Genomic DNA, 21,445 nt, shown 5'->3' with positions numbered 1-21,445 from the left:
TCAAACTGCCTCTAGTTTTGATAGTGCAATTATAGAAATGTCACCATTTGATCCGGACCTGTTATTGAGTCTAATAGTCTAGAACTTTCTAAGGTAATTGACCAGAAGAGCAAGTAGAATAATATTAATTCAAAAGAGAAGCCAATAATAATTAGTTTTAACCAGTTCTCAAAGACCAAAGTTGGCTGGTCCCAGGTCTCTACAGAAGGCCTCAAGCCAATGACTCATGGCTCCATAACATATGAAGAGAAAAACTGGTATAGTTTCCCTCCCACAACTCTTTCCTTAATAAGTCAATCATCTTAGAATAATTTTACAGAGGGCTGGGGTTATAGCTCAGTGATAGAGCACTTGCCTAGTATGTTCAAGGCCGCAGGTTCAATGATTACTCTATGTGACTCATGATACATTTTTGTTTTCAAGTATTTGTCAGTTTCTTATTGATTTATGAGAGCCCTTTTATATCAAAAACATTAAGCTTGTTTTATATTGTGTTTTTTAACAGATATTTTGCCAAGTTTTTCATTTATATTGAGTGCATTTTTGTTTTGTAGCACTAGGGTTCAAGTATATTTAGTTGTTAACTTATTTACAGTGCTTTTGAAACATAAGTTTCATATTTTTACTTAGTTAAATATAATAATCTTTAGTGTAATGCTCTTTTACTCTAAAAATTATGAAAACATTTACTGAAATTTTTTCCTAATATTTTCCTTGCTTTGATTGTTTATATTTATATTTTTTCCTGAAAATTTATCATTAGTTGATAATATTTATTGAATACATAATACAATGATAAATGAATAAACACATGAAATAAAATGGGGAAGCCATAATAAATAAATCATAGTTTTCTTATTTCACTGGTTATCTATACAGTTATTCTAAATTGAAAACCCATCTGTAACTCACAATGTTTTATGTCCTAATAAGGTAGGACCACTTTTCTTAACCTTTATCAATCCATCATTACGGAAGAATCTATTATTAAGTGAAAAAACCCTTAGTTTCCCTTTTCTGTGAGAAATTTAAAAGTGTGGCAATTTATTTCAGTTCATAATATCTATAAAAAGAAATCAAGTAAACTCTATTAGAATTAGGCCCCTTATAGTATCTTAATCATCAGTTAAAATTAGAAAACTGACATATCATTTGATTTTGTAAGTCCATTTCTAGGAATTTTTCTTAAGGAAATCATAGATGAGCCAGGCATGGTGGCACATGCCTATAATCCCAGTGGCTCAGGAGGCTGAAGCAGGAGGACTGTGAGTTCAAAGCCAGCCTCAGCAACTTAGCAAGGTGCTAAACAACTTAGTGAGATCCTGTCTCAAAATAAAATATAAAAAGGGCTGAGGATGTGGCTCAGTGATTAAGTGCCCTGGGTTCAATCCCTGGTACAAAAAAGAAAGAAAAAAAAATCATAAATGCACACAAAAATGCATTTATAAAATGTTTAGTGCAACATTATTTTAAAACACTAATTAGGGCTCAACCAGGCAAACTAAAGGGGTTAATACTAGTTTTGTGGCCCCTCCCACCTGCATATTCAGAAAGTCTGACTCCTCCTCCCAGGACTGCTATTCTCCTGCTGGTGCTCATTCCACTCTAGCCTTCCCCACCAATGCCAGTCAGACCAGCCTGGATCCCATATCCCTATGAAAACCTGTCTCACCTCAGTAAGCCTCGTATTACCATCGCATCCCACAAAGGATTGGGAGACTTTATAGCAACAAGGACAAACACACAATAAAACAATATAATGTAAATGAGACACTGTAAAGAGGCCACCCACAGGGGAAAAAAAAAGAGAGAGAGAGAGAGTAGGAAATGAAGCCACACATGCTCTTGAGTGCATGGAAGGCAAAGCAGAGATATGTAGTTAGTCAGAATATCCTCATTTTCTAAGAAAATGAATCTTATTGGTGTCCCAGGAGAGTCCCCAGTACATGGGTCTACAATAAAATGAAAAAATAAATGAAATTTCTTATGGAGAAAATTGAATAGATCCTGCCCTCAACACAATCATAAGATGGGCGTTCACCCTTATAGATACCCTTGATAAATATGTTCCAAATTTATTCTCTCTGCTACTTGTTAGGTGGCAGTAAAAGAATGAAAAAGAAAGAAAGAATTGAGGGCAGGGGGAGGAAGAAAGGAAGGGGGGAAGGAGAAGAGAAAGAGGAAAGGGAAGGAGAGAAGAGAGGAGAAAGGGAGGGAGGGAGGGAAGATGGGAGGGAAGGAAAGAAAAGAATGAAAACTCCAAAGAACCAGCTTTACATAATGTATTACTGGGTGCTGGCATATTAAACTAGAAGTGCATCGTATACCTTAAATATACACCAAAAATTGTAAAGTTTTAAAATTAAAAGAAAGAAAGAAAAAGAAAGACAAAAGCAGCAATTCATTTTTTACAGGAGTGAACTCATGTTCACGGAAAGAACATCAGGGACCTTGAGAGCTCACAAGGTTTTTATTTAAGAGGTTTTCTGTATGCCCTGCCTTTCAAATTAGACCATAAAATAGACAGGACTGAGAAAAATAAATACCTATGCAGTTATTAATAAGTTGTTTATGGACTGCTGTACTCTGCTTTATTTCAGAGAAAGGGCTTTTTTTTTTTCCTTCAATCTGGTAGAATCTCTTCATTGTGATTCTGCCTCTTTCAGACATGATTCCATTGCTTCAAATACAGTTGTCTGCTTTCTACTGTTGAAATGGATTTTGGTCATCTCAACTATTTGAATTTTTAAAAATTATCTGGAATATGAGTTCTTAGACATAAAGATATTCTTATTGAAAATGATTTTGTCCTCTGATGGCTGGTTTCTGATTTGAAAAGGCTATTTTTGACATGGTATAGTAATAGGAGAAAATCCTTGGAATACAAGTCAGTGAATCTTGCTAAAATTCTTTATCGTTTACTGACTCAAATTTGGTTCCGGACAAATCAGTATCCTCCTCTATTCATTCCTAAACTAAAAGTGTGGGTTGTCATCTCCAAAGTCTTGTGAGGTTTTAATGATCAATTTTTCTATGACATTTCAACATGCCCTGAACAATCATTGTAGGTAACAAATCTACCAAAAGCCCTCATGCCCCCATGAGATCCAGGTTTCCCAAAGTGTCAAACAGGAGTTCTGACGAGAGTCTGGTTCTTTTCTTCCTCTATGTCAGGGGATGAGAAATAAATAAATGAGGCCACTCAGTAAGGGGTTTAAGCCTTATCTGTGTTTAGATTAAACCAACATAAGATCCAGACTTTGGAAGAGGGGTATGGTGGAAAACTACTAGAGCTTAATGGAAAACTATTCACTGGACCACTTATTAAATACACGAAAGTAGACTTTATTCAAAACTATTGCAAAAGCTATCACAACTATTGCAACAAGAGAGATGGAGCTCAACTCCAAATATAACAAGGACAAGGGGAGATTTGTAGCCAGTAAGCAAGGTGAGAGAGTCAGTGGAGAGGAAGTCACTAAGAGGAGAAACTAAGAGTAAGATGTTGTTTATTAAACTGGCTTAAATGGACTCTTGCTAACAGTGGCCAAGGACTTGGATACAGGGTTTTCATATCAATGATGGAGGGTGAAGAATTTGGCTAGATACCAAGGGTGGGGAATTCTCACTAAACTGACTTAGCAGGACTCTAGCGGAAACTGGGCTTGGCAAGGAAAGACGTGGAAGATCAAGGTTGAGCTCACGTTGAGAAGTTCAGAGGAAGTTAACCAAAATTTGGACAAGGAGGAAGTCTTTGCCAAAAAATGATTTAGATTTGAGTCCTTGAGTTGAGTCCTTGAGTTGCCATCCACCACGTAGAAGGTATGCATCTGCAGTTATGCAGGTGTGTGAGTAAGTCTTTAACTGCTCTAAGCCTCAGCTTCCCTATACACAAAGTAGGTGTAATCATAACCATTCTGAATGGTTATGTAATCATAACCATTCACAGAGCCTTCATGAGAAGCAGTCAAGATAAGATTGCATTTGCAGGTGAACGCGCTTAGTAAAGTATAAAGCTTAGCACATATGAAAAGACCCTTGCAGGTCAGAAGATAAACCACAGGCAAATGACCATAGTCCATTCATCTCTCTGTAGCCAGTGAACAGGTAAGAGTCTGACGATTCTGCCTGTAAACCCAGAGTATTTTTAACAGGAAAGAAGGACCATAAGGATAAAGAATTTCCCGAGCACAGAGGGAAGACTCCAGCCCAGATTTCCTGAGTAGTCAGGATTATCCGAATGCTTGAGGGAGACTTATAACATATGTGATAAATGATGTTGCCACTTCATGATGCCACATTCCAAACCCGAACTCATCCTCTCCCTAGGTAGACTTGGAAGAGGGCCACCCCTACGATGGACCAGATCAACCACACCAATGTGAAGGAGTTTGTTTTCCTGGAACTCACTAAATTCCGGGAGCTTGAGTTCCTTTTATTTGTGGTTTTCCTTCTTGTATATCTAACAACTGTGCTGGGAAATGCTCTCATCGTGGTCACCATCACCTCTGAGCCCCGCCTCCACACTCCCATGTATTTTCTCCTGAGGAATAAATCAGTCCTGGATATTGTCTTTTCATCGATCACGGTCCCCAAGTTCCTGGTGGATCTTTTATCACAGAGGAAAACCATCTCATACAACGGCTGCATGACACAGATCTTTTTCTTCCACTTTGCTGGTGGGGCAGATATTTTCTTCCTCTCTGTGATGGCCTATGACAGATACCTTGCTATCGCCAAGCCCCTGCATTATGTGACCATCATGAGGAGAGAGGTATGGGTGGCCTTAGTGGTGGCTTCCTGGGTGGGTGGTGGTTTGCATTCAATTGTCCAGATAATTCTGATGCTTCCTCTCCCCTTCTGTGGACCCAACATCTTGGATGCCTTCTACTGCGATGTGCCCCAGGTTGTGAAGCTGGCCTGCACTGACACCTTGGTTTTGGAGCTTCTCATGATCTCTAACAATGGACTGGTGACCCTGCTGTGGTTCTTCCTGCTCCTGGGTTCCTACACCATCATTCTGGTGATGCTAAGATCCCACTCTGGGGAGGGACGGAACAAGGCCCTCTCCACCTGCACCTCCCACATCCTGGTGGTGACCCTGCACTTTGTGCCTTGTGTTTACATTTACTGCCGGCCCTTCACTACCCTGCCCATGGACACGGCCATATCCATCAACAACACGGTCATCACTCCCATGCTGAACCCCATGATCTACACCCTGAGGAACCAAGAGATGAAGTCAGCCATGAGGAGACTGCAGAGAAGGCTTGTGCCTTCAGTGAACAGTAAACTGGGGTGAGCAGGTGCGTGGAGGCTGGAAATCCAAGACTGGTTTAGTTTCCTCCAACTGCGAGCCCAAGAGTAAGAGAGAGCTGTCTCTTTTCTCATCATCATTCCACTGTATACTTTTATAGCCACTCAACAAGGAAGAGATGAGACTGAACTATGTGGGCCATCTGGTTTGTGGCCTGGGAAGAAGATTGAAATCAATAACCTGGATATTATATTTGTGTTACCTATTGCTCTTTTGCTGACACTGACCTCCCTTTTACCACCTATTATAAATAAATAGCTACTCATAAAATGTCCTGAGAATGAAATATGATCATTACGAGGACGATAGTTGTGGAGGTTACCGTTCCCCTCACTAATCAAGCATTCAATGAATGTTCCCAATTACCTTTCCCTCTACTCCCAAATATGCATGCACACAGCATATAGACATGTCCATTACACACATGCATCTTCTGATAACTCTGTTATTTCCAGTCAATTATTAAAATCACTTGTTGGTTTTATATTTTGAGTACAGTATCTTAAATATATTTTGTCAACTAGTGGAAAGAGAAGGAATGTTTTAAGCTGTGCCAGGTCAGATACAAACATGAACAAATGTATACATAAACTAATGGTTTCCTATTCTCAGGTCCGTTCTATTGATCTGCCTCCTGAAATTAATCTCAAAATTACTTGTATAAACTATCTGCATAAAATATCTGCATATCTGCATAAAATCCCCAATGACAATTTCTTTTATGTTAACCTGCACCTCCTTTTCCCCTCTCTCTCCACTTCACATTTTATCCCCAGAGCTTTTATAACTGGAGTAAAACTACAAGTTTTGTCAATGTATGCATAGACAATCCAAGACAAGTACTTGTAAATTTAAAAAAAAAAAAAAACTACCAAAAAATACCTTCTGCCCTTGAGGCCTATTTTTGGTACCAGGAGAGAAAAGAAGCACTTTGTATACAGGGTCATTGATGAATGACCACTGGGCCTGTGTTGGAAGCCACCTCTCTCCCAGTGGGAAGGATTGCAGTGGAGTGGGTATGTAGAGGGATGACGGATCTCCCTTCTCCTCTGTGCTTGCCTCAGATCCCACCCCTCAATCTCCAATAGTCATTCAAATGTAAGCCAAGAGAAGTAAGAAAACTCAGAAAATTGCAACACATTGAACAGTTATTTTGACTGTTATAATATACTTATATTTGGCCAAGAAGGTCCTGGTAGGTGACACACATCTCTGATCCTCCCTGAATACTAGAAGACAGACACATTGAGCCAAGACTCAATCACATGAGAGTCCTTCTCAGTCTTTCTTAGTCTATAACCCCTTCAAGGAGCTTTATTAAATATGCTTTCTGAATTGTCCCAAAATTTAATACCAAAGATATAGCATGCATCTTTTTATGTACTGAGGCCCTTTTAAAGGCCACACGTCATTGAAAAAGCCAAGATATTTTTGCTTTCACCAAGAACCGGTTGTCCCTTTGGACATACTGTCCCCATTGAGAATTAATAATAATGTCACATTACATGTTTCTTAGACCAATGTTTCCTTAAAATCCAGAGAATCACAAGGTAGATTTATGTCTTCTGGGGCCTTGTAAAAATTTGGAAAGTAGAGAAATGTGAACATGTGTGTGTGTGTGTGTGTGTGTGTGTGTGTGTGTGGACTTGCTTGCAGTAACCGTTTGGAAACTGTTAACTACCTCCCTCTGGAACTGACTCTCAGAAGAATGTCCACTCCATTTCCACACTCACTTCCAAATCCCCTTTGCTAATTCTTACATTAGGCTTAGACCTGAGAGAATAGAGCACGTGGCAGGGACAGGTGGGAGCAGGCAGAAGAGTCATGATGATGTGGCTCCCTGAGTCTGCCTTCCCAAGGTGAAGAGGTGCCACTGAAGTCTGGTAGAACTACTCTTCAGAAGTACTTCACCCTCAAACACAAGAGTTCCCCTCCATCATGTGCACCGGTTGGACACTGAAGAATGTGGGTAAGGAGACTGGACACTCTGGGTCTGAGATATTATTAGATATTATAGTATCTAATATTATAGATATTATACATGAATATCATGAGCACTAAAATGTGCCAGATATCTTAAGACTCTGCAGAAATAGTGGAAAACTTTAACACAGGCTATAGAGAAGTAGATGTCAAATATTGGGAAGTGAAAAATGTCTTCTAAAGAAGAAGCCACAGAGATGGGGTCAGCACAGTAAAAGAGAAGGCAGATTTTGATAGGAAAATTGAGACCGTATTACTTTATGTATGTATATGACTGCATGACCAATGTGATTCTACAACACGTACACTCAGAAAAATGAGGAATTATATCCCATCTGTGAAAAAAAACAAAATGAGTTACATAAAAAGAAAAGATTTTGTTCCAGTTTAGAATTTGTCTGCAGGGATCATGAAGCCTCTGTCTACAAAATACATGTTTCTTAAAAAAAAAAAATCCAAGTTCCCTTAAAACCCATGGAGGTTTCAAAGGCTACTCTATAGGCATACTATGCCCAGGGCTCACCAAGTCACCTTTCCCTTTCATCTAGAGATAGCTCTATTCTCAAACCCACAGACCCAGTCCTAAAGCCTTTGTTTCACTTGGTAAATTTACGCAGATTCATTCAAACAAAAATAAGCAAGTTGGTTCAAAGAAAACCAACTGTTCTTTTATAGAGCAGTATCTTACATTTTGCAAACATCTTCATAATGCTTTGTGTTCGGCAAGGAAGATGTTTTTCAGAAAGGGAAAGGAACCAATTTAATTGAAAGTCTACTACAGGTCAGGTATTTCATAAACATTGTCATATTTCCTCCTTATGTCACCTAGTAAAGTAAGGATTGTGCTTCCCGACTTATGGAGGGAAGTGAAGGATTTGTTCCAGGTAACAAAGGAGCAAGAGTCAGAATTCCAACCCAGCTGTGCCCTTTCAAAGCTCTTCACATTGTCCAACACTCCCTCACAATGAATGGCTCCCAAGTGTCACAACTGAGGTTCTGAGGTACAGAGAGGCAAAGCAGATACCTCAAAGCCAACGAGCTAATTTATAGCCTGCATCAGGAAAAAAAGAATAAAAATTAAAATTCCCTGGCATCCCTGAGACCCAATCAAAAATATAAGCAGAATAGATTCCTCGTCTGTGCTTGTTCTAATCTTTCTCATCCAGACTCCAATGTCAATGTTTAAAATTCATGAGATGCATTTATTACCCAGGTTTATTCATTAATTTGAAAAGCATGTATTGAACCCTCACACGTGCCTCAGACTAGGCAAACCTTTGACAACATTAGGATAGACAACACTTTGAAGAGACTGGAGGAATCTGGAGTCTAATAGGGAAATGACACTGAATTAAATAGTGCTAGGCATATAAGAAGTCAGTCACAGTAAATTGTCACAGGTAGCAGAAGAGAAGTGGGTTCGGGGAATAAAAAAGGAATACCCAGACGGGATCTAGTTAAGGGGTGTCATGAAAATTTTCACAGAGGAAAACACCATGAACTTGAATATGAACATGGGTGTTTGCCAAGGCAGAAAAATGAGAGTCTGAAAGTGGGCAGGAGATGGTGGACAGAGGGAGCCAGAGGAACACAGATTCAAAGGAGTAGACTGCAAAAAGTTGCATGAAGTTTGAGCCATTAAAACCGAAAATCAAAAGAAACAGGTCAAAGATGGAGGAAATTCAGGAATGCTCTTATAAAAGAAGTTAACCTTGGTTCAGCAGGCAACAGCGAACCATTGAAAATTCTCAAATAAAGGAATAAAGTGATCCATTTATGGCATCAAGATATTTCTGGAAACAACAGAGAGGATGGATTAAAGATGTAGACCCAGGAAAAGGAGACCAGTCAGGGAACTCCCACTCTAGTCTAAAGAGAGAATATAAGGGTTTAACTGAGGATAAAGAAGAAGGAACAAATCAAGGCAAGTGTTAATTTTGCACGGGATCCTGGTTCTTTGCAACGTGAGTAGCTCAGGGCAAGTCTCTTGTATGAACTGTGCCACCTGTCAGTACAGACGGTGGAGACGACTGTGCCTCACATCTGAATGAACCGGAGAATAAGACAAGTAGCCTCAGTGTGTTTATCTACTTGGTTTCTCAAGGTTATCATCCTCCAAAGCTTACTTTGACACAGTCCACGCACGATGCCTCCCAGATGGACACTGACCGGGGAGGTTTCTATCTGTGATGGTGACAGACGACTCAGACAGATGCTCAGGCTGAGCGTGGCTTTTTTTCTCTGAGTTAACTTATGTGATGCTGCCACTCTCCTAAGTCTCCTCAAGAAATTCTTGAAGTGACATGCATATAAAATGCCCTGGGCTGAAAGTCAAAGACTGATGTCACCATTAGTTTGCTATCTTGTTCTCTATATGTCACTGAAGCCACAAGAGATCTCTCCAAACTGACTCAAATGGAGGAATAAAAGGGATTTATGATTCTCTCTGCTGCATCTGCCCCTTCCTCCCCACCCAAGAGTTCATAATATGTAAATGTACATGCTTCGTGGGCAGTGTTTGTTTCCATGTTGAGCTGGAGTGAATGGGCAGATCTGCACTGGGCCAGGAAAGGCAAGTCCAAGGCTGAACAAACACAGCTTACCATAGATAGGAGGGGAGCGGAAGGAAGCCTATCTTGACCTGACTGCCTATCTCACTGATATTCTTGCATTTCATGTCATTCCTCCATATCTGCATGCAACTTTCTTCATGAACAGAGCTGTCTGCCTCCTCTCTCTGACCATCCACCTCATCTTCTTTGTGTTAAACCATTTATGTAAACAACTGGGTAGCCATGAAATGAAATAAAAAGCAAAGAGAAGAGACGTCATTTGCACGACATATTATGTGAAGCTCATAGAAGGGCACTGGCATAAACTTCTACTGTGATTGAGAAAGAAAATTGAAGGAGTGGTGAAATCCACCATTAAAATGTATTTAAGGGTTGGGATTGTGGCTCAGTGGTAGAGGGTTTGCCTAGCATGTGTGAGGCACTGAGTTTGATTCTCAGCACTGCATATAAATAAATAAATAAATAAATAAATAAATAAATAATGGTCCATCAACAACTACAATTTTTTAAAAAATTTAAATTTTTTAAGGGCTAGGGATATAGCTCAGTTGGTAGAGTGCTTGCCTAGCATGCAGAAGGCCCTGGGTTCAATCCCCAGCACCACAAAAAAAAAAAGTTATTTTAAGACTTTTTTGTAAAAACTATTCTTTGATTTATGCATCTGAAATTGGCAGGCAGTGTGGGATAGTAGAAAGATCCTAGAATGAAGAGTCAGGAGGAAATTTGTCTTATTTTTTTCTCCTTCACTGATTTTCTCTATGGCCTTAGAAAATTGACTTACTCTTACTGTGTTCAGTTCTGGTATTACGGAAGTGGGAATAATAGTGTCTTTCCTCAGACCACAGAGGGATGCTATTGTATTTCAGAATGCAGTTACTTTTTAAAAACTATCATGTGCTTTTCAAAAGGATCCCCATCATGTTGTTGGTGGGTGTTATTTCATTCCAATGGCTTTTAAGCCATAGAAAGAAAATAGAAAGTGCATCAAATCGGAGCCGCTCTGATTCAGGAAGATTCAGGAAACCCAGAGCCCCTTCCACAAGGCCTTTCTTCAGGTTCCTTCCTTAGTAAATTCCAGAAGTTGGTTTTAGCAGAACCATGGGCCCCCTCCCTCCTAGTACAGCAAGAAAACAAGAGATCTACTCCAAACCATGAGGTGCACTAACCACGGAGCTAAGGGGAGGGGAAGCAAGTGATTTTCCCAGGTGATACAGCCAGTTCCGGAGGACATGGGGCAATGACAAAACCAGACGTATATGCATGCTCTGTTTCTGTGTAAGAGATAAACCATGCTTGATTTCACCATCTCATTAATATTTCCTTCAAAGGTGTCCATGGAGGAAAAAGCATCATTCAATGGCTCTGAAAAATCACACCAGGGTGACTGAATTTATTTTTCAAGGATTGACCCAGTCCCGAGAGCTGAGCTTGCTCTTATTTTTCTTTTTATCTATAGTTTACACAACAACTGTGTTAGCAAATGTAGCCATCATGGTCACTGTGACCTGGGAGTCCCGCCTTCACACCCCCATGTACTTCCTGCTCCGCAATCTCTCTGTCTTGGACATCTGCTTCTCCTCCATCACGGCTCCTAAGGTCTTGGTGGACCTTCTGTCAAGGAGAAAGGCCATCTCCTTCAATGGGTGCATCACCCAGATGTTTTTCTTCCACCTCCTTGGTGGGGCAGACATTTTCTCCCTCTCTGTCATGGCGTTTGACCGCTACATGGCCATCTCCAAGCCCCTGCACTACGTGACCATCATGAGTCGGGGGAGATGCACTGCCCTCATCCTGGCCTCCTGGGTGGGGGGCTTCGTCCACTCCATCGTGCAGATCTCCCTCTTGCTCCCGCTGCCCTTCTGTGGACCCAGTGTTGTTGATGGCTTCTACTGTGACGTCCCCCAGGTCCTCAAACTCGCCTGCACTGACACTTTTGTTCTGGAGCTCCTGATGATTTCCAACAATGGCCTGGTCACTACCCTGTGGTTTGTCCTTCTCCTTGTGTCCTACACAGTCATCCTGACCATGCTGAGGTCACACACTGGAGAGGGAAGGAGGAAAGCTATCTCCACCTGCACAGCCCACATCACTGTGGTGACCCTGCATTTTGTGCCCTGCATCTATGTCTATGCCCGACCCTTCACTGCCCTCCCCATGGACAGAGCTGTCTCCATCACCTTCACTGTCATCATCCCTGTCCTGAACCCCATGATCTACACCCTGAGGAACCAGGAGATGAAGTCAGCCATGAGGAGACTAAAGAAAAGACTCTTGCTCTCTGAAAGAGAATAGCCTACTTATTGGTTGCAGACCAAGGTGGGAGTAACATCATTGAATTCTTTTCTTACAATAGTAGCTATTGAAGGTTGAGACTCAGCCACACACAGATTAACTTTAGCAGAGTATTGCACACACACAAAGGATCAGTGACTTGGAACACTGGTTTTAAAAAAAATATATACCAGTAGAAAGTTTAACAGGAAAAATGCAGCCCTTGAAGACCAACTGACAACAAGCAGGTCATAATCCTGAAATATAAGAGGAGTTCTTGGTGTTAAGGCAATGGGATAAAGGTTAGTGTTGTGATGATGTTCAGGCAGTGCTACAACTGTCTCAACATAGTAAGGCTCCAGCAGCTAGCTCCCAGTTCTTCACTAGTAATTCTGTAGCTACTTCTCAGCACTTAATACGTACCCAACACTGTTGGAAAACATTCTTCTCTATCACTTGTGCTTTGTCAGTAAGTTTGGAGTCCTTTTTAAAATTAACTCACCTATGACATGTACTAGCACAAGCCCCAGAACCATTTGGTTAAACAATCCTAACTCTTAAGGATTTCCTATCGTCTTTCGCTCCTTGTGACCTTGTCAGAATTGAGTCCGACCTGGGACTTATAAAGACTAATTTTATAAATCCCCAATATATAACTACAGAAATGGCAAGGATCTGGGGCTATCTACCCCACCGTTCATACCAGCTATACCTTAGCCATAAACGAGTTTAACTCATTGAAGAAATAAAACCTATCACCCAATAATGTTTTTATTTTTCATATATGTACTTCCTTGTCATTTCCCTTCCTGTGGTGTATTAAAATGCCAAGTTGGTAGCCTATTTCTCCTTTCTATTTCCAGTCTCTAGAAGGACTCTTGATCCATAAGAAGCTTTAAGTCAATGTTAGTTGACTCTATGGAAAGAAACAAAATGATGCATGTAGAAGATGATACCAAACTATAGTCTTTAGCTTTTACTATTTAAAACTAACTTGATTTGGGGGTGTTCAGTGGTAGAGAGCCTGCTTTTCATGCATGAGGCCCTGGGTTTGATCCCCCACATCAATATTTAGATACTTCTTCATGGAACCCAAATGAAATAGAAATGACTAAATCAGAGTGTACTGTGATTTTTTTTAAAAGAGAGAGAGAGAAAGAAGAGAGAGAGAGAGAATTTTTAATATTTATTTTTCAGTTTTCAGTGGACACAACAACTTTATTTTATTTTATGTGGTGCTAAGGATCGAACCCAGCGCCCCACGCATGCCAGGTGAGCGCGTTCCGCTTGAGCCACATCCCCAGCCCATATTGTGATATTTTATTCAAGAATACAACATCCTTGTGTGTGTCTTCATGAGGCCACCAAATTAAGGGCTACATTCAAAAGCTTTGTTCGGACCATGTACACAAAAGAAGAGGAATATCCTAGACCAAATGAGTGTGCACACAGATGCTCATGCATCCAGAGTTCCAACCAGCCTGTACTCCAAGGATGTACAGACAACCCCAGTACACCTGAACTAAAGGGAGTCATGTACAGGGATGGAATAGGTCACCTCTTTCCTCCTTCTAAAGCATCAAATCTAGCAAGATCCAGATAAGGCATTCACTGAAATGTAATTAAAAACCACTTCTAATAATGATAATATTACAGAATCATATTCCCTATATAATTTAGTGGGACCAGATAGGTTTTGGAAGTTAAATTTCTTAGATTTTAGAAAGACAGAACAGTGCATTATTATATATGACAATTATTTCTCCAATAAGGAGCAGCTGATACCCATACTCATTTCCAAAGGAAAATGTGTACATACTCTGACCAAGTGCAATGAACAAAACATTAATTCAGACCGAATACTGACTCAAAATTAGTTCAGATCAAATCCAGCTCTACTACTTCATGACTTCCTAAAAATCTTTCAACACTCAGCATCTGAAGATATCAGAATGACTGGCAACACAGGCAGAGACTGGAAAAGAGGGCGTAGTATGTGGTAGGCAGAACAATCCCCTGTAAAGGTACTCACATCCCAATCCCCAGTCTCTTCAAACGTGTTATATTGCATAGCAAAGGGGAATTAATGTTGCTAGTGGATAAAATTAGGATGGTTATCCTAATGTGAACCCAAGGTCAAAAGTGTCCTTAAGAGTGGTCAAATTAGAAGACAATGTCCCATGTCAGGGTGTTACAATGTGACAAGTGCTTGACTTGCCATTGCTGACCTTGACGAGGGACGGGAATCTGAGTAAATTTCTAGAAGCTAGAAAAAGAAAGGAGATGGATTCCACCAGAAAAAAATAAAATAAAATAAAAAAGAGCAGCCTGTTGACACCTTGACTTTAGCCCAGTGTCAGGTTTCTGTAAGACAATAAGTCGTTACTGTTGTTCTAAGCCCCTCATTTTGTGATGATTGTGATACAGAGGCAAGAGAAAACTAACAGGAGGATTGTGCTTCAGTTGAAGGCCGAAAGGCAGCAGGAAGTGAGTAGGGAAAGGAAGAGAAAGAAAGATGAAAGCAGCAGGGGCCAGGGGTGGGCGGGCAGCTCTCTGCCAACCCAGAAGGGTGGCCTGAGAGTCCAGGAATGTGCACTGTTCCCAGGCACAAATCTCAAGCAGCAGTGCCATGGGCTGGAGCAGCCAGTCTCATGCTGTCACTATTTTATGGACTCCACATGGGAAGGAACAGAGCGCTTGAATATGACGTGTCGGTCATACACTCTGAAACTTCATATGTGATTGATTTATTTGATACCAAGCAAACCACTCCCAGACTTTATGAAAGACAAACAGAAACAGCATTTCCAGTATTCACACAGCAAATTACCTTCTAATTTAAATAGAAAATGCCATCCACTGTAAGATGAATTTGTCACTTTTACTAAGACGTGATAAAGATGAAACATTTTCATGAGATATATTACATGTACTCATTGACTTTTAAACACATCTTAATTTCAGGAACATTAAAATATGAAGGAAAGATGTACTCCATCTTAGAACTTAAGATACAAGGTAATTGGCCACTGTGACACACACACACACACACACACACACACACAAAACACACTTTCCAAAAAGAGATAAATGAAAACAAACAAGTTTTATTTTGTCATCTCTGTGTTCTAGGAATGTAGACCCACCTAAGACAACCATTAACTCACTAGTAAGAAGCAGACCACTCATAGACAAGTTCTGGTCATCTACAACTCACACTACATTATTTATATGCAGTTCATCAGTTGCCTGATATTAAAAGAAAGATTGAAACTCAGATTTTGCTTCATTTTAAAAGAAAAAAAAATGTGCTGTCTCTAGTCCCTTACTTTGGAGGTCATGGAGACACCATCCTCATATCTGTCTTCTACCAAATATCTGTCTTCCTGGCTGGGCACGGTATGGCATGCCTGTATTCCAGCAACTCATGAGGCTGAGGCAGGAGGGTGGCAGGTTCAAAGCCAGCCTCAGCAACTTAGCAAGGCCCTAAACAACTCAGCAAGACCTTGTCTCAAAATAAAAAATAAGGACTGGGGATATGGCTCAAGCGGTAATGTGCTTGCCTGGCATGTGCGGGGCACTGGGTTTGATCCTCAGCACCACATAAAAATAAAATAAAAGATGTTGTGTCCACTGAAAACTGAAAAATAAATATTAAAAAATTCTCTCTCTCGGCCTGGGGATGTGGCTCAAGCGGTAGCGCGCTCACTTGGCATGCGTGCAGCCCGGGTTCGATCCTCAGCACCACATACAAAGATGTTGTGTCTGCCGAAAACTAAGAAAAAAATATTCTCTCTCTCTCTCTGTCTCTCTCTCTCTCTCTTTGTCTCTCTCTCTCTCTCTTTAAAAAATTCTCTCTTCTCTATCTTTAAAAAAATAAGAAGGGCTGGGGATGAGGCTCTGTTGTTAAGTGCCTTTGGGTTCAATCCCTGGTACAAAGAAATAATTTTTTAAAAAATGAAAAAAATACATGCATATACACATACATCTTCCCACTAGGATGTCAGTGCCATGAAGGCAAGAATGTGAACATTTACTGTCTCACATTTCTGGTACCTACAGATGTTTGCCTGGTATATGGCAGCCACTCAGTAACATTATTTAGTGAGTATTAGCTTTTTTAAATTATTCTGTATGTTTAAAATATATTAAAAATGCCAAAGTTCACACATCTTTATGGCTAAGTAAATCTCCACTGTGTATATATAAAGAAAATGCAATATATAAATATACAATGCAGTTCTCCTCAGCTATAAAGAAAAATGAAATGATGTCATTTGCTGGCATTCTTGTTCTGATTTAATTTTACCCTTTAAATTCCATCTTCATTTAAAAAAAAAGAAGTCCAATATAGATTCAGAATTCTCTTCGGCAAAACTCATGGCACAGTTCAAAGACCCCACTCAGTTCCTTTGCATATTTAATATGTCAGGGTTGACAACCTGAGATTCTTCTCATACAATACATATTTGTCCCTTCCATGTGTAGGTCTATTCCTTTCTTTATGTCTGCTGATTTTCATTTAAAGTGGTAAATAATGGCTGAGATGGAAAGAGTAGAACTAAGGATCCACTGAATTCTGGATCTCCTGGACCGGACTCCATGACCCTAGAAATACCAATAACCAAAAATTCCTATTCCAGGTGCAACGATGTTACTTCACACTCTTGCTGTTCCATGGATAATCGAGTTAATATAAAAAATCAAATGGTACTGTGTAAGCAATTTACCAACTGATCTTTATCTAGCTATGTATTTACTTAACTCTCCCCACAGTAAAGGATCCTGTATGACATCATGTGAGAAGCAGTCAACATGCGTACATTTCTAATTGTCACCTACGACATGCTGTGCAAAGGGACATCCAGGTAAGGAGCCACAACTTCTCTGCTGGATGAGAAAACAAAGGGCAATGAAAGGGCTTGAAGTCCAGTTCTTTTTTTCAAGCTTATTCACAAATATATCTAGTTCGACCACATCATCTTTTATACTTTTCAAAACATACAAATGGACGTTGGAAAGATTTTAGGTACATCGACCTGCTTTGACAAATAACTGATGGAGCGGAAGGTAAGGGGATTGATTTTTCTCTCTTGCCATTGATAACATGGACATAGACCAAAAGGACTTTTTCCAGTAAATGGATTGTTTGCAAACGTATTAGCAACAACTTAATAACTCCCACAGAAACCCATCACCACCAGAGCTAGCCACTTGCTTTCCACTCCCTTGTCCAAAAATATCCCTCTCCCTAGCTCTCCTAATAGGCCTGGGAGTAAGGGACTAGTACCGGAGGCAGGGACACAGTGGAACAAATTGAAGCCAAAAACCAGGTTGGTTTCTATTGTCTCTAAACAATTTGGACACCAACAAAAATGTGTCCTTCTGTGTATGCACACGCGCACACACACACACACACACATACACACACACACGCATGTTTTGGTAACATTTTAATAAGTCCCACTGAAACCACACCAACAAACTGCCATCAGCCATGTGACTTGAACTTTTTTTTTCCAATATATTCCCTTTGCCATTCTCATACTGAGCCTGAGGCTGAAGGGCTTGAACATGACCCTGGGACACAGTGCAAAAAAACTTAAAGATGTGATTCTTGGAGTCTGTCCTTTATTTCCTGAAAAAGGAGCAAGGACAAGAAGATGTTTAATCCCCCATTGAACTTTACATTTGGAAACAATTTTTTCAAGAATTAATGCTACTGTTTGTTACACACTGTACCTAACAGCATACAACTTTTAGTTGGAGTTGGATTGAAGGAAATAGGACTTCTAGTTAAGGCGGAGGCATGCATACTGAAATCAAGATGCTGTTATTGATTAGGTATCACTAATTTGACTTGAATATATTCCAGGTATAGCAAATGCTGCAGAGCCAAGATGATCATCTCACTGACAAGCAAAACGGTGGGTGTCAAACATTGGGAAGAGGGAGGGTGTGTTAAGAAGGATGCAGAATACAGTCTGGGTGTGAGCAAAGTCATCATGCATTTACCAAGAACCTTTGAGTTGCTTCTTGGTGACGTTTCCTCAGACTAATTTAATGGAAGAAGGGTTTCTGCCAAGTGCGTTTCTTCAGATGGACTTTTTCAAATGTCCTTGCAATGTGAGATCTTAACCTACATGGATTGAAGTGGGGAAATGTGGAAGAAGATAGCACTGCCTTCCATCCTCTTTCTTTTCTTCCATTTTCAGCATCCTTCCTTGAATCCAAAAGATATCCCTGCTATGTCATGAAAAACAGGAATAACACTATTTCTGACCTAATGGGTGAAGGTAAGAATTAAAGACATCAACATTCTGTGCCACACTGGCATACAAAGCACTCAGAAAACAGTAGCTTTTATTACTGCTAGAAATGATTTTATCATCTACCCTCTCTCCTTGGCTATCCAAATCTCCCTTTACTTCTCTAAAAAAAAACATATCTCCCTTTTTATCATGCATTGTCTTTTTATTAAAGCAGAATAAATGCAAAAAAGTTTTATGATATTGGAAGCTGGTACCCAAAGCATCAATTTCAACCTTGGTGATTTCATGTTTTACATGTGCTATGTAAATGTCACTACTTAACAGACTTTCTTTCCCAAAATAGTTCTATAGGAAAAGGAATGAATGGTACTGTGTGTGAAATGTGATTTGCTCAACAATCTGACTGCAATGTTTAAAATATGGAAAGCTTAACAAACTGCATACACTGCAGCCATGCAGGGAAGCTTGAGAGGACAGCAAAATAAATAGCCCTTTCTTCATACGACACACCTTGGAACCAAAGAGCAAAAGGAGGATGACTCCATAGAGATGGAGAACTGCACCAGGGTAAAAGAATTTGTTTTCCTTGGCCTCACCCAGAATCAAGACGTGAGCTTTGTCTTGTTCCTTTTTCTACTTCTGGTATACCTGACGACTCTGCTGGGAAACCTTCTCATCATGGTCACTGTGACCTGGGAGTCACGCCTACACACCCCCATGTATTTTTTGCTCCGTAATTTGTCGATTGCCGACATCTGCTTTTCCTCCATCACAGCTCCCAAGGTGCTGGTGGACCTTCTCTCTGACAAGAAGACCATCTCCTTCAATGGCTGCCTCACTCAGATGTTCTTCTTCCACCTTATTGGGGGGGTGGATGTATTTTCTCTGTCAGTGATGGCTCTAGATCGATATGTGGCCATCTCCAAGCCCCTGCACTATGTGACCATCATGAACAGAAGCCGATGCATTGGGTTAATAGTGGGCTCTTGGCTGGGGGGCTTCGTCCACTCCATTGTGCAGATCTCCCTCTTGCTCCCACTGCCCTTCTGTGGACCCAATGTCCTTGACACTTTCTACTGTGACGTCCCCCAGGTCCTCAAACTCGCCTGTACTGACATTTTTGTACTTGAACTGCTCATGATTTCCAACAATGGGATGCTCACCACACTGTGGTTTTTCCTGCTCCTGGTGTCCTATTTGGTCATATTATTATTAATAAGGTCTCAGGCAGGAGAGGGCAGGAGGAAAGCCATCTCCACCTGCACCTCCCACATCACTGTGGTGACCCTGCACTTTGTGCCCTGCATCTATGTCTATGCCCGGCCCTTCACTGCCCTCCCAACAGATAAGGCCATCTCTGTCACCTTCACTGTCATCTCCCCTCTGCTGAACCCCTTGATCTACACTCTGAGGAACCATGAGATGAAGTCAGCCATGGGGAGACTCAGGAAAAGACTTGGGCCTTCTGACAGAATGGACCAGTAGTTCCCTCCTGTCCCCACCTTTGAGAATGTTGAACATCAGGTAGACTCTCTTTGCTACCTGATTTCTAAGTTTTCTATTTCTACTAAGATAAGCATGACTTTCAAAGATTCTGATCAGCATGCCCCCAAAGTAAACAGATGTGCTTCGTGTCCCAGAAGAAAGTAAACAACTAAGGTCTAGAAATACAATCTAAATGGTGGATTAGAGGAAGGATACACTTCCCAGAATGCTCAGCACCAGACTTAAACAGCAGAAACCGTGCTATCAGTGAGGTGGCTCACTAAGGGAATTCACTGAAATCCAATACTGGATGGCAAAAGAAACCACAGAGACACAGAAAGTCAGAAACTTTTACTATAAAAGAAATAATGCATCAGAGATGCACCAGCTTGACTGGCTCCTGGGGGAGCCTCAGCTGCTGAGGGGAGGAGACCACAGGCAGAGAGACAGAAAAGCTGATGGAATTTAAAATATTGGCTTGGTGGGGAGGAACCTGTGGCATAGAGACACATGTTAATCTTAATGGACCCAGAGCTGGTGGGACAAGTGGTTCAGGGAAAATCAACTGAAATCACTCAGCCCACAGCAGACAGTCTGACAGGAACTATTTATAACTGCAGCACAGCAATGAGCAGAGTCAGGAAATCGGGAACTCATAAAGGAAGTTGCAGGTGCACCCAGCAGTTGCCTATTTGTGATTCCCAGAGTGTGCCTGAACCAGAGTGACTGAAATAGGCACATGGAAAATTCTGCCTGGAGAATACACATTCCAGATACCAAGGAAAGAGAGCTCCCTTTGCTGCTGACTCCCCATCAGAACTATTGGGAAGATGCCTATAGCAGCCACACAGGAAAGGTTGCACTCCAGGGTGGGTACTGGGCAATTCACATCCATGGAGGTAAATATGAAGCCTCTGGAGGTTTAGTCCTTATGCCCTAAAACTGGATTTTACTGGAGGTCTCTGGCTTTCAGAGATCCATTAGAAACCAGCATCTCCCCAGCAATGGAGGACATGGATCAAATTCGAAATAACCACCAACAGAGTTCCAAAGATCAGCTAAAGCTAAACCCCAACTACTGGAACTTCCAGTTCAAACTCTGCACCACTCACACTGCAGGATTACACCATCTGTCAGCATGCACCTGTCTACGCACCGTGTGCTGAAAGACAGGAGACTGAGAGCTACCACATCCAGCTTTGCCTCCTAGCCACAGTGGCTGGCAGCTGGGTGAGGAACACAAAGACATCAGACTTCACAAACACCAGCCCTTGAGCCAGGGTTACAGAGTCAACAATGAACAGAAAGAATGAAAATCCATCCCTGCCAACAATTTTGACCACCAATGGAAAAAAGCATTTTATTTCCCATTAAGATGTTTTCTTTTTTCTCTCTCATTTCTTTTCTTTTTTATTCTTTCTTTTCTGTATCTCCCCTTTTTTGCCTGTCTTATTTTAATTTTTTTAATATTTTTTCAACAATTATTATATTTTGGTTTTTTTGGTTCTATGAGATTTTTTTGGGGGGGAGTGTTAATGCTTACT

At 40.8% G+C, this 21,445-nt stretch overlaps 3 protein-coding genes across 3 annotated transcripts; all 3 read left to right on the top strand.

Moving 5' to 3' along the window:
- The first annotated feature begins 4,357 nt into the window (after positions 1-4,357).
- On the top strand, positions 4,358-5,302 carry LOC124092841 (olfactory receptor 4D6). The gene has a single exon (XM_046444650.1). It carries the CDS (start codon positions 4,358-4,360, stop codon positions 5,300-5,302), a length of 945 nt encoding a protein of 314 aa, XP_046300606.1.
- A 5,927-nt stretch (positions 5,303-11,229) lies between these two features.
- On the top strand, positions 11,230-12,165 carry LOC124092840 (olfactory receptor 4D9-like). Its single transcript, XM_046444649.1, has one exon. It carries the CDS (start codon positions 11,230-11,232, stop codon positions 12,163-12,165), a length of 936 nt encoding a protein of 311 aa, XP_046300605.1.
- Positions 12,166-18,965: 6,800 nt separating this feature from the next.
- On the top strand, positions 18,966-19,901 carry LOC124092846 (olfactory receptor 4D10). Its single transcript, XM_046444656.1, has one exon. The coding sequence runs from the start codon at positions 18,966-18,968 to the stop codon at positions 19,899-19,901; it is 936 nt and encodes a 311-aa protein (XP_046300612.1).
- Positions 19,902-21,445: the final 1,544 nt, after the last annotated feature.

Source organism: Marmota monax, unplaced genomic scaffold (assembly GCF_021218885.2).
Source record: "Marmota monax isolate L192 unplaced genomic scaffold, Marmota_monax_Labrador192_F-V1.1 WCK01_AAM20220418_F8-fsc00038, whole genome shotgun sequence".
NCBI classification, from domain to species: domain Eukaryota; kingdom Metazoa; phylum Chordata; class Mammalia; order Rodentia; family Sciuridae; genus Marmota; species Marmota monax.
The sequence above is the reverse complement of the archived record's forward strand: the minus strand, read 5'-3'. Positions and strand labels throughout refer to the sequence as shown.